This window comes from Leptonotus elevatus, chromosome 2 (assembly GCF_054856555.1).
Source record: "Leptonotus elevatus isolate MCC_2025b chromosome 2, RoL_Lele_1.0, whole genome shotgun sequence".
NCBI lineage: Eukaryota > Metazoa > Chordata > Actinopteri > Syngnathiformes > Syngnathidae > Leptonotus > Leptonotus elevatus.
In genome coordinates this window covers 9084722-9098810 of record NC_141240.1, presented here as the reverse complement: position 1 = coordinate 9098810, position 14089 = coordinate 9084722, and the positions used below count along the sequence as shown (strand labels likewise).

Here is a 14089-nt window from a genome sequence, read left to right as displayed (position 1 = left end):
AATGGAACATTAAGCCTTAATATTTTATTTCAATGCTGTTCAAACATGAAACAGATTGCAACAGATTGTTTGTTAAATAAAGTGGCTCACAGTTATAAGTCTAAAGTTTTAGATAAATAAATACAAATTCATACAAATATTACAGTGTACAAGTTTACGGATTAGTATTTTCTAAATTTGAGTAAAAAAAAAAATCGCAATAATCAATTTATAGATTTGTATCGGGATTAATCGTATCGAATCGTGACCTATGAATTGTGATACGAATCGAATCGCCAGGTACTAGGCAATTCACACCCCTAATATGCGTCTTTTTAAGCTTGTGATTTGTGCGCGTGTGCGTGTATTTTTTGCATTCTCTATCATTTTAATCTTCATCATAGCATATACAATAAATATGTCAATCCCAAATAAACGTCAGCTGCATGTAGCGTTACAGCTAAGTGTCGTATTGTTGATGTGTTGATGAAGTGAGTGTACTGTATAGATGTGCCACAGCGATATTCCCAAAGCACTGGAATGCCGAGAGGTCACAGTCGACAGCTAAAGCCATTACATAATAAGAGATCCTCTTAGACGCTGTCATTGGCTCATGCCTGTGTGTTGTCACTGCACCGAGGCATCTGCAGGTTTCCGCTCGTAACCAGTGGAAGCAACATAGTGCTGCAGTCAATGCAGGTTTTTTTTACCTCACCATTTTCATCTAAAATTGCTTGTGGTGTCCTAGTATCCTAGTAATGCCTACTGTAGGAGTCTCAACAGCAGACGTTAGAGGGAATTAAATGTGATCTGTTGACATTTTTCTAGTTGATGAGTGAAAGCGCTGGATGCTGATCATTTTTGTGTGTGTGTTTTTTTTAAGATTTCAAAACAAATTTCACCTTTGAGATTAATGTAACTCCAACATCATAAACACTAGCAACTGCGACTGTACAGTTAATAGTATAGCTGTAAACAAGTAACCACGCTTGCTGCTTTGAATGTGAGTCTTCCCATGTAATATGTTGTAGTAGGGCTGTAGCTATCGAATATTTTGGCCGCATCTAGTCCGCGCGCTCCTTATTAGGGTTTGCCGACCTATGGGTAGCAACAATTTTTTCAACGTGTGTAAAGGGAATGAGATGAGTTACTTTGATTGCCAAAGGATGTGTTCACACCCCTCTTTTTGTAAATGTCTTGCCGTGCTAGAGTTGCACTTGGGCACCAAATTAGAGGCATTGACTGTTTAGTGGTCAATCACAAATATAGTATAGGTAGATAGATAGATAGCATGAGCAAAAAGAGAAAAAAACAAAACAAAGAAAAACACAGGATGTCAGTCCTTCTTCGCTTCTGAATTTACTTTTTGATAGACAAACAGGCTAACCTGTACAAATGTTGTGTTGCAGCTAGCGTTAACACTCCTTTAACCAATCATCCTCCCATCCATCCATCGTCCATTTCTCTTTGCACAGTGTCTGTAAATAATCCAGTAACCTGTGCCCTGTATGAAGTATGTTTTAATGTTGCTAAATGTAAAAGCTTGCCTTCAACCTCAAGTGTTCAGAACAAGCACGAATGTATTGACGAGGTATCTGGTCGGTGTGAAATCAGCTCTGCAGATTCGTGAAAGCCACAATATCCGTCTTTTCTTTAACAAAAGTTCGGTCTCCTCGCCCTGATTCAAAAGGTGCAGCCAGGTTAACATTGAAATTAGACTTTGTCTCTCCCATCTGTATTGTTGCAGCCAATCACCACACATTAATTCACCATTTTTGACGTTGGCTATAAAATTTATATATTCAAAGTTTCAAACACCTAAATAAGCACCAAAACAAAGCAATACGTCGACTTCCAACATGGTGGCCGTAAGAGTGTCCAGAGGTGCGTGATGTAAAAGGAAAACTGTCTATTAGCTTGCGGCATGCCGTGTGATTACTCATTGTACCCCATGCATGCAGGTCAGACAAAGTTCCCCAATCTACCTTTCTTTTCCTCCACTGATTATGTTTCGCTTGTTTGTAATTTCCTTATATGCTTTGGATACTCCTGAAATAACACTGACTTGAAAAATTGTATGGGTTTATGCCCCGCCCACTCAACTCTTTAAATGCACCCTTATCCTGTGATGTCACGGACCACATCCTTCTTTAAAATCCACAGTTGAAGGGAGCTTTTTTAACATTGTGGTTTCGGTGACTCCAACCGTGTCACTTCTACCAAAATGGGTTATCCACACAAGCAGAACAACTGGCCGACCACGCCTGTCTGGAAGGTTTGGAGTGCTTGCTGAGCCTCAGCAGCAGAGTCCTTAGCAACATAACTCCCAATTCTAAAATCAGGATATGATGTCACATAGCAGGGCCTGATTTACTCTACCAGATCAGAACATTCTTGCCGTCACAATGAATATGAACTGTCATCAACTGTTCTGTGCATTTAATTGTCGCAGGGGCAGTGTCCTACCACAAGGACACTTTGTAAGTCCTTGACCATCTCACTGAAGCACTGAGTGCATGTTGATGATCTTGGTAGCTGCACATAGGTCATCTTAAACAGATATTTCACAATGTGCTGAAATAGCTGTGCTAAAGGACTTAAGTCTGATTAAAGACAAGTATGCTTGATTTTATTTTGGGCATTTGTGATGTGACTACTATTATGACATCGTGGCTTCTATTTGTATCTGTTCATTTGTGTGTGCATGTGAGCATGACTTGCTCTTTGTGTAAAAAATGGAAAAACATTGATGTGTATGTCTGTGAGTGTGAGACTGTCATACTCTGTGCGGGTTTCTGTCTGTCTGCCTGTCTGTGTTTAAGGGTTTTTCCTCCAGTCTAGTGAAAAAGGCAGAGGGTAAAAGGAGCCATACAGTGCAGGGTGTGTCCATATGTGCCACAGTCCAAACCCTCAATGGGCAACTGTGCTCCCAAACTGCTGCCTAAACAAGGACACTGTGTTGCACACACACACACACATGCATACACGCGCACACATACACTGCAGTCACATGCTGCAAAAGATAGAATACTTCTCCAATAAATTCAGTGGCAGTTCAAACAGTACACACTCATTTTGTCAATTAAGCCACATACAATTTTGTTTTTTTTCCCAACAGAAGGTGGTATTACCACCACCTTGCGGGTTATATTTTCATCGGTGTGGTTATTTTTATTTTATTTTTTTATGTATTTGTTCATCTGCTCATAACTGGTTATGGTTATTTTGTTTAAGGGATGCTCCAATAATAGCATGTTATTGGGAATCCACTCATTGAAATCATCATATATAATTTTATGAGAATATAAATTTAAAAGCATAAATCTCTTTTTTCATGTTGAATGTGTACATAGTTAAATCTCTATTTTTGCAGGTTGTAATTATGGAGCATATTAATCATTCAAAGAGGTTAAAGTTGTTGATTCAAATTCAGTGAACGCAAGAAAACAAATTGTAAACATTCCTGTTGTCAATAGCTCATAGGTCTTGTGCTCCCTGAGTGCAAATTGTTACTACGTGGCCGGGGGCTGCTGTTTCTCCACTCACTGGCTTGTCTTGATGACTTCATGAGAAAAGCAGCAAGTGTGCTTTCTGCTCTGGTTGGCTGATATCCTCTCGTGCAGGCAGACGGACACAATCAGTCAGCCTTTATGTGATGAGCTGTCAGTGAGCATATAATAGTGCATTATAAAAATAGTGCATGTTATCTCCTTTCTTTTGATACATATATGATATTTAAAAAAAAAACATTGTCACTGTGCATATTGACAGTTATTGACAATTGCACAACATTGCTTAAGACTCTGCGAGAGCCTTGTAAACCTGTCTTCCCCTGTGGCTGATGTTGCCAAACCATCGCTGTCTGGGCTTTGTTCCAGGAATTTAGGATATGCCGATCAGCCGGCTGCTAACTGCCCCCCACCACCCACCACCCACCCCCCACCCCCCTCCTCCTCCCATTCCGTCACCCCCTCAGCCCTCAGAATGCAGTCCAACTCGTTTTCTACTCCAGCAGGTGCATATCGTGTCACTGGTCTAAGAAGGAAAGAAACACACCCACCTGAGGCATTTATTGCTCTCACGTGCTTGATATGCAGCAGTGACATCAAATACTAATGTGCATACAGTATAATCATGAATATTGCTGGCATGGGAAGGGACTATAAAACACACTATTTGCCTGTGTGTTTGGCTGCTTAGTACACACACTATAAAATCTCAGAAATCTTAAATTCTCTCCTTGTGGCCTCTGTTTTTTCTTCTCAGAGGGACCCAGACTACTTGAAGCTATGGCTGGAGACTTTCATCAGCTCTTATGAGAGATGTCTGGATGTTGACTTTGAAAAGCCACCATTAAGGTAAAGGGTGACTCTAATCAGATGTTCTTATGCTTATTTCTTTTCTGGAGGCCAGTGTGTAATTTAGAGCTTACAAGATTTCTGGAAAAGATTGAATATGTCGGTGGGAAATACTCAGTCAAGTGGAATGCTGACCACAGTCACACAACAATATTTACAGATCATGTAACTGGGAACATATTACATCTTATTATAAGGCAAAATTTTAGGTGCGCCTTATAGTCGCAAAAATACAGTACTCTAATCACATTGGTCACCAGCTAATTTTAATCAGAGATGACTTTGTGCCCTTAACATGTCATTTCTACCTAAAATGAACCCCCCCCCCCCCCCAAATGGTATACCCAAAGTAAATTTAAAGCTGTTCTTAAATTTAGACGTATTTTTGATACCGATTTAAATAAATAAAGCTATTCTTGTAGAACGTCATGTGTTTTAGATATTTTTCATTTTGCAATTTAAAAGCTATGACGGGGGGAAAACATCCAGTGTATTTTAAGGACACTAAAGAGGCTGTGTAAGGGACGCAGTCCTTTTTCTAATGTTTTTAAATTCGTTCAATGAAGCAAAAACCACTGCTTGCTTTCATACATAATATATATTTTTTGTTTTGTTTTTTTGCTCGAGTACTCAGTGTTTTTGTTGCCTAGGTCCCAATTGCAATGTATATTTGATATTATATTTAACGTGTGCGCTTGATGATGTCGCGATGCCCCACCATGCACAATTGTGCCTACGCACTGTACATACTCTGCATATAAGGAGCGGCGGCTGTGGGCCTGTTTTTGGAGTTTGAGAGCTTGCACGCTGAGCTGTGATAGGTCGTTACCTGAACCAAGAGCAACTGTCATGTAATTTTCAGTCAACAGCAAGTGGCAAAAAGGCCACCACATGAAATGGATAAAAATGAGTGGATTTTGGTGCTTAATTCATATTTCACAAACACAATATTAATCGAAAATATTGTGTTTAGAAGAATGGGGCTGCAAAGAACACAGTATTGTAAAGAACATTTTTGGGGTTACTTCCCCTTCAAAGGTTTTTAAGGGGTTGTTATTTCCAGTATTCCGTTTTTAGAGCAAACCTGCCAATAAATTTTTAAATTTACAGACCTATACAACTGTGTAAAAATGGTCTCTTTTTTCAGTTGATTTGTCCCTGTCTTGTCTTAAAATGGCATTCTTACAACTGCAATGTACCATATATATAGAAAAATAATTGTAACGTTATAAACTTACATTGAATGATATTTTTAATATAGCTATACATAGCATTCAAACCAGGACTGAACTAGCATATAAAAATTGTCTCTTAATACTTTACTTTTGTTTGTCTATTATTATTGTTGTTGTCGGGTTGTTTTTTTTTACAATGAGCAGCTTAGCTGGGTGCCCCATGACTGCTTCAGCCCTGATTATAAGATCGAGTAAAACGAAAAGTTTCTACGCTTGCGCGTCTCTCATATTAAGCAAATAAAGAGGGCAACTATCCATCAAAATACAGCAGCCAGTAACTGAAAATTACATGTGTACTTCAACAAGTTCTCAAGTGAACAAGTATATACTCACTTTCGGTACAGGGGGTGCTCTTTGGGATAAACCTTACCGCTCACATGCAACGAGGAAGAGGCAAAACAACAACAGCAGAGCAATGACAGGCTAGTGTGTGCATGGACGAGGGTAGCGGGGGATGGGCACGAGACTCATAGGCAATCTTGCCACTTAATTGACAGGAGCAACATGTGATGAAAGCGCCAAGACAACAGCCCTTTAACAATAACAAAACTCCCCCCCACCCAGTGGTACTTTTTCTTAGGGTGAGAAATTGGCATGTGAGTGTGACATTGAACTGAAATGCGTGAGTCTCACGCTCAATAACGTGAGTGTTGACAGCTCTGACTTTAGAATTAGTTACATAGCATGATGCTACTGATTGGAAAGCTTCGTGGAAGAGGCGGTAAATTGTGTTTGTGTGAGATTTTAGTTGATACAACAGGTTCTGAGTCAGTCAATAAGCGCTGCAAAAAAAGCAAGCTTTGTCTGGAATCGTGATTTCGATCAAAAGACTTTTGTGATGTTGCTGTACTTTTTTTTATGTTGCACACTATCAATGGGGAAAAAAAGATAAAATGTTGACTTTTTCATGTCAACCATATTGCATAACGCAAACGCAATATTGGATCATATTAAAATTGTTTGTGCAGGCTGGAGGAACCCCCACCAGTACTGAGCCTTCTCCCAGACAACATCCTACAGGTTTTGCGCCACCAGCTTCTGCAGTGCGTCCAAAAAGCCTCTGATGGCCTGGAGCCTGAGCAGCAAAACTTGGCGCTACTACTGCTTAAGTTTCTCATCGTTGTGTGCAGGTCCAGACAACAAACATATCTATTACACATGAGATAATGTCATTTGAAAGGTCATTGATATCCTTTGAAGTCTTTGTTTCTATGTACTCATGCTTGTGTTTGTGTTTGCATTTGGATGTCTCTAAAAGGAACCTGTCCAATGTGGAGGAGATAGGCACCTGCTCCTACATCAACCACATCATTGCCATGACGACACTTTATATCCAGCAGGTCTAACTCATCTCCTTTATTTTGTCTGCCTGTCTGTCTCTGTCTCTGTCTCTGGCGGGATTAGAACACCACAAAACTATTTAAAAAAAAAAAGATAAATTCTGAGGCATAAAAATGCCAGGAAGACCGTCGCAACAACACCTGTTCAAGACGGTAGCATGCGGTGAAAAGGCCAACATAAAAATAAACCTTACTGTACCAATAACATATGAACATCAATGCCTTGGTAGGCTGTTATTTTGAAGTTGTTTCCTTCAGCACGTCACGTAACGACGATTTGACTTGTCACTGATGTCAGCGATACGTTGTCTTTAAATCAAGTTCCATCCATCCACTTTACCAACCGCTTATTCCTCACAAGGGTCGCGAGGGTGCTGGAGCCTATCCCAGCTGTCTTCGGGCAGTAGGTGGGGTACACCCTGAACTGGTTGCCAGCCAATAGGATAAAGCTAACTAGCGACCAAATGAGCTAAAAGCCAATTTCACTTTAGCTCTAGAGGCATCCACAAAACTGGACATCAAAGTTATACTTACGATTATTCAATATTGTATTATTATCAGGATATCATTATCATTGGCCATTCATCACCTCATTCGGTGAGAACGTCCGCATTTTTGGCGAATTCTTTATGACGTGACGCCTCGTAAAAAATACACGGTTCATCTTGATCATTGTTATTAATGTTAGCTGGGTAACTTGACCTCCTTATAGGAAGGTAGTTTACGCTGGGAGCTCTGATGTTTCATTGATTTATACAAAGTGAACATTGCATCCCAACAGGCACTGAACTTATTTTGCTTTCATCTTTCACGTAGCATTTTGTGCTACCTCAGAGTAAACAACCGTTCTGTTATAGACAGAGGAAAAAAACATGTAATCAGTTTATGGTACATTTATTAAAAAATAGGAATTATTTTGCCGGATTACAATTTTCACGCTGAGAGAGACGCCCCCTATCGGTGTTGCAGATTACCATATGACAGGCTACTTGTAATGTAATGTAATGCATTGCACGCGTTGCACAGCGATATAAGGTATCGAAAGTGTCGATACCACTTAAAAGATCGATACTTTAGATCGAGACAAAAGGTAGCGCGATACATTGCAAAACGATATTTTGTCCCAACCCTATTTTCCGGGAAATGTGTATTTTTTACACGGAATTGTGTCATTTTAAGTTAGAAATCTAACCAGAATTTGTTCACTGACGTTGCCATGATTAACGAATCCACATTTTAGGACCAGGTCTATGCCAAAATAAAACTTAACTCTTGATTTTACTGCCTGTTCTCAAACTGATGCCCGCTGTGGTCCAGACACTGCCGACAACGCAATTGAATAGCACACATCATGAAACAATTTGCATAGTATTTGGATGCATTCACGTTCAATGCTTGCTCTCAATTCAGTGACTTCATGTTGCAGGTCTCATTGTGTAGACCAGAGATGTCAAGCATACGGCCCGCGAGCCGGATCAGGCCTGCAAAGGGGTTTACTCCGGCCCGCGAGACGATTTTGGAAAGTAGGAAAAAAATTGTAATGTCAGGCCAATTAACCATCAAAAAAATAATAATTGCAATTTCACAAGCAGTCCTCAGATGAGCAATACAACTTGTACACGGAATCGTCCTGGATGTCATTATTTTACACCCAACCTGAAGTTACGGTTTGTTTAAAAAAACATTTTTTTTAATCATAGACCAACCTAAACGTGTTAAATAGGAAACAAATTCAATTACTGGGAGCACAAATACATATGACAAGGATTAATGTCCTTATAACTTAATTAACTGCATTCTGGGAACAATATATATGCAAAACAGGTAGATTTAACACATCCGGAACTCAGTGTTGCCGCGTTCCTTTTGCATTTGTGTTATTTTTTGGAACAATATGATTACAGTTGAGCTCCGTAATTTAGGGCTGGCCCACAAATAGCGAAAATCTGCGTATAATTGACGTTTGTTTTTAAGTTAAATACCATTTTTTTTACCGACCCGGCCCACTTGGTAATATATTTTCCTCTATGCGGCACCTGAGCTAATAGGAGTTTTACACCCCTGGTGTAAACTTTGTCTTTTAGGTATCCCCATAAAAAGAAGTCTGCTTGTAGTGGTGTGAGATCAGGTGAACATAGAGGATTGTTTCAGGCCTCGCGTGCCTGGACCAACACAGTTTGACAACAAGCAGTGACAAAAATAAAACAAAAACAATGTTTGTTAATTATTTTACATGTTGAAAATAAAACAAATTATAATGAACACCTGGTTTACAATTATTTAAAACGTGTATATATATTTTTGGACACCCTGTATATATATTTTTTGCAGCTGTCCTGTTCAGTCACTTTCGGTTGCGCTGCTCAATGTGCAAATGGAAAAAGGAATCTCCAAAGTGTATCTCTGTGTGTTCTTCCAGCTTAAGAGCAATACCAAAGAGAAGGAGTTGGTGGACCAGAGCCAGGCAGAGGAGTTTGTCCGTCATGCACTGGCTTTCTGCGAGAACCTCTATGACCCTTATTGCAACTGGAGGCATCGGATCTGCAGGTAATATTGAATTGCACTTAGCTACTAGAATATACTGATTGTGTAATCATGTTTATTCATGTGTCCAACCTGCGTTGTTTCTGTAGCAAGCAGCTGGGTACAGTCGAAGGAAGCAGGCAGAAGAACAAAGCAGCTCCACTTACGGTGGAATTTGTTCCCTTCTTTTACCGTAAGTTTATACCCCCCATCCCCACTGTCATTCCCATTCATCTCTCTATTCCTGAAAAGTATGTAGATGAAAAAAATGTAAAATAATTTCAATTAAATTTTTTGACACACACACACGCTGTGTAGCTGTAGTAATTTCATACCAAACATAATGCCAGGCGCTGTGTTTTGTGCATGGGCTGTCCTTCATGGCACAGTAGTTCCCAAATTTGCATTTTAAGTGTTATTCTTGAAATCTATTCATGAACAATGCCAAGATGTCACATGCCCTACCCAACAAGATGTGTTGACTGTTGAGTTAATGGATGACCTGCAAATACCATGACCCAGAGTTACTGCCTTATGCATGTCTGTTTAGTGCACGTTCCGTCCTGACAAGAATCCTATTTTATCTGCTTTACAAAGTCTTTAGACCTCTATTTAGGGTCCTCTAATGCATTGGTGTGTCTGTATGTGTCCTCTTTTTCTAGAGTGTTTTCAAGAGAGTGAACACCTTAAGGAGAGCTTAAAATGTTGTCTACTGCACCTTTTTGGTGCCATAGTAGCTGGTGACCAGGTAAGGCACCTGGAAAATTTGGTTGAGCAGATTATAAATACGATCACTTTGATAAATATCTCAGACTTGTCAAGATGTTTGGATTCTGTTATTTTGTTGCCTGAAATTTGTCTTATGGACCGCAAATTTAATACAAACACATAAGACAAGGTTCAAAATAAATTGTGTATATGATACACAATTTAGGAGATACCACCCTTAGTTTTTATCCACCCATTTTTCATGTAAGTAATCAAACGTGATTGAAATATTAAATTTGTTGCTACAGTGTACTGTATCGTATTACGTACATTGATTATTCAGCAAATAAGGAGTGTTGAATTTCTAAACATTGTCTTGAAAAAGTATTCATCCCTCTTGAAGTTTTTCACATTTTGCCAAATTAGAAACAAAGTTGTCTATGTTTTTTTTGTTTTGTTTTTTAGATTTTTAATGATCAACCAACACTAATTAGCACAAATTGTGAAGTGGAACGGAAATAATATGTAGTTTTCACATTTTTAGGCAAATCAAATTTTTCAAATGTGTTCTGTGCATTTATATTCAACCCCCGTGACCATATTTTGTAGAGCCACCTTTTTCTGCAATTACAGCTGCCAGTCTTTTGGTCTATTTTTGTACCATCTTTTTACATCTATACACTAAAATTGTTGGTCCATTCTTCTTGGCAAAAAAGCTCAAGCTCACACAGATTGGATGGAGACTGTCTGAGTGAACTGCAATTTTCAAATCTTGCCGCAGATGCTCCATGGGTTTTGGACATTGATTGGGCCATTCAAACTCATGATTATTCTTTGATCTGAACTATTACATTGTACTGTAGCTCTGGCTTTATGTTTAGGGCCATTGTTTTGCTGGAAGATTAACCCCCTTCCCATACTAATGTCTTTTGCAACCTCCAACAAATTTTCCCCCCACGATTCAACCATCTTCCCATCAACTCTGACTAGCTTGACCTACCCATGCTGAAAAAAGCAACCCCAAAGCATGATGGTGCCACCTCCAGGTTTCATAGTGGGCATTGTGTCTTATTTAAGGATCACGCAAATATAGTCAAATTCACCAAACCTATGCGTTCTCATGGGACGGCGTCTTTTGGGGCTGATGCAGAGCTATTTAATGACTATTTTCCTCATTTTTTTTCCTCTAGAGACCGGCCCACAGTTTAGAGGGAGCTGCCCAATAATCTATTTACAGTACAGACAACAAACTGAACCTTCAAGTGGTCAGGAGTCGGGCCGGGCCAGCAGGCCTTAGTCAAAATGCGAGGGCAGATTTATTTTATTGTATTTTTTTTGTGCCAGTTCAGCCCTGTTTATCTGATCAAAGCACCTATATGGCACCTCTACATGGCAAACCGGACTTCTTATGTCTTTATTTCAAACAATACCCTGTGTTTTTGCCACTCTTCCATTAAGGCCAAATTTGTTGGCGTACATGACTTATAATTGTCCTTAGTACAGTTTATGCCACCTGAGTTGTGTATTTCTGAAAATTGCTCATTTACGGTAGTTTAGGTAGACGGCCATTTCTTGGTAGGTTTTGAATGATGGATTGAATGGTGCTCTTTGAGAAGATGTTCAAAGTTTTTTTTTGTTTTTTTTAAATCTAACCATGTTCCGGATTGTATTTAGGGGTATCAGTACAGTAGGGTGAATAGAAAAGCACACCACACTTTAGATTTATATTTGCTTAGAATTCTGAACACTCAATCCACTTACAAATTATGCAATACTTAGTTTTGTTCTATCACATAAAGTCCCAACAAAATACACTCAAGTATTAGAATGTAAGGTCAGAAAATGTGAAAATGTTCTTAGTTGAACTTCAGGTTTGGGTTTTTCCTGTTAACACATGTTTGAGTTAGATGTCCCACCAAATAAAATAAAAAACAGAACACTGTCAGTTCCAAACTTTATTTTACGTGGAGTCTTGCCACACCCGAAATAAAGTTCAAAATTTATCATTTGCAGATGTAAATCCTTGGAAATAAAAGTTGAACTATTGATCTCCTATCTCATCCTTATCTTTTATGTAAAACCCACATTTTCAGACCAATGCTATAAACACAGGCAAAAACTAAATCTAATGTCTTTTACTTCCATTCCATACTATCCCTTTGGCAGAAGAACGCACTACTTGCTGTCTCCCCGGCCACCATGGAGGTTTTGATTCGGGTGCTGGTGGACTGCTCCATGGGTAGCTGTTCCTCAAACGAAGGAGAGGACTGGGACAGTGAGGAGCCTGATCGCAAGGCATGTCTGACTTTGGGATGTTTGAGGGTGGTGGTGCAGTGCCTCCTGGCCGCCAGCTCCGACCAGCGGCAAGTAGAAATTGCCTCCGTTCTAGAAAACTACTTCAAATTGCTCAACTCGGACCCAGCAGCTGTGGTTGCTGCTCGACAGCAACAGCAAGCCAAAGGTCGAGTGCTAACACTAGGCAGACACTGGGAGAGCCGCTTTGTGGCACTGCAAGTACACATGCTAGGTATGGCAATCAAAACGGATGTGCCTCATCCTACAACTGCTCAGTATTGCAGAACATTCATATACTGTAGTACTTTAATCACTTTATGTCTGTGTTTCCCCCCCTCCCTTTTTCCTACTCACTGTCACACAGACACAATGAGGGACATGTTCCTTTGTTCAGACAGGCCAGTTCTCCAAGCCATCTTCCTCAACAGTAATTGCTTTGAGCATCTGACACGACTGCTCCAAAATAGCAAGGTAAAATCTTAGCTGAATAGAGCCTGGTACTTGATGATTCATTATACAAACTGAGATGTAGCTATGAAAATAGTTTTTTATTTTTTATTTTAAAGGTTCGCTCAGAAAAGCTTTCTTCATTTAGCAGGAACGTTTGAAAAGCATATGACTTATGAATGTAAACCGCAAAATGTTTTTTTGACCTATCTCTGCACTGTTTGCCATGTTTAGTTGACGCTTTTAGTGTAAAAATTGTACACTGCATGCATGGTAACTCTCTACAGCTCGGCTGGATCACCATCACTCCTCCACAGTGACCCCTACTGAGGGTCAGGTCTTCTCACTTCTCACCCGCCGCTCTACTCACTACATTCTTTCTCCCATGCACCGACCTTTGTCCCTTCCTCTCTCCTGCGTTCTCAACTCTCCCACGCGCTATGCTGACATCTTGCCTGTTGTGTGTGTCAGCTGGTTAACGCTAGGTGCACGGCGGCAGACAAGGACCAGAAAGATATAACCAACAACAGGTTACTGACAGGAGAGAGAGACACTCAGGTACAACAGAGGAAGTCCCACCTCAACCTACCCCCCGACCCCATTCACTGTCCATCTCCCCCTTACCTGACCAGAGATACTGGCCACTCCACAGCAAGACCCTGCCCAGAATATGACTATTACAGTTTGTAAGGTTTAAGCACGCAAATTCGCTCAAAATAGGGCCAAATGCTGGAATTCTTTAATACTCTTGTATACAAGTATTACCCAGTATTTTTGCTTTTGCATGAATATCTTAAAAAAGTTCCTTATTCTCATTCAGCTCTTTGTACTGGCCTTACTCACATTGGTGCCACTTAGGTTAGTTAAGTTTTAAGTCCTCCAGTGATCAAGATACACTGAAAAAGGTGGATAGATATGTATTTGTCAGATATGTCAATGTGCCATTGTTTTTGCTAAGACGAAACCTAATGAAGAGGCAGATGATACGTTTGTTTCTTTTTTCTTTTCGTTTATCTGTTGAATCCCAACATAACATAGCATGCACAGGACATAAGAAGCTGTAGATCCACTTGCAATATAGATACAAGTGACAGATTGAGATATTATGTCAATACATTTTGTATCTGTAATTAACCAAACTGATGAATAGTGTGATAGCAAATCTCTTTAGTCTTGCTGAGGAGTGACCTCTATGCCTCCCTCA

At 39.8% G+C, this 14089-nt stretch overlaps 1 protein-coding gene across 5 annotated transcripts in view; it reads left to right on the top strand.

Moving 5' to 3' along the window:
* The window catches only part of nbeal1 (neurobeachin-like 1), a 39434-nt gene that overhangs the window by 3041 nt on the left and 22304 nt on the right, over window positions 1-14089 (top strand). For 3 of the 5 annotated variants that reach the window (XM_086068094.1, XM_086068092.1, XM_086068093.1), the window contains exons 3-11: window positions 4246-4337; window positions 6541-6702; window positions 6831-6912; window positions 9332-9459; window positions 9546-9628; window positions 10098-10183; window positions 12310-12670; window positions 12803-12909; window positions 13357-13443. In XM_086068094.1, the coding sequence (XP_085924220.1) occupies window positions 4246-4337; window positions 6541-6702; window positions 6831-6912; window positions 9332-9459; window positions 9546-9628; window positions 10098-10183; window positions 12310-12670; window positions 12803-12909; window positions 13357-13443 (1188 nt within the window). The remainder of the gene's footprint in view (window positions 1-4245; window positions 4338-6540; window positions 6703-6830; window positions 6913-9331; window positions 9460-9545; window positions 9629-10097; window positions 10184-12309; window positions 12671-12802; window positions 12910-13356; window positions 13444-14089) is intronic. The other 2 variants (XM_086068096.1, XM_086068095.1) reach the window with 1 other exon arrangement.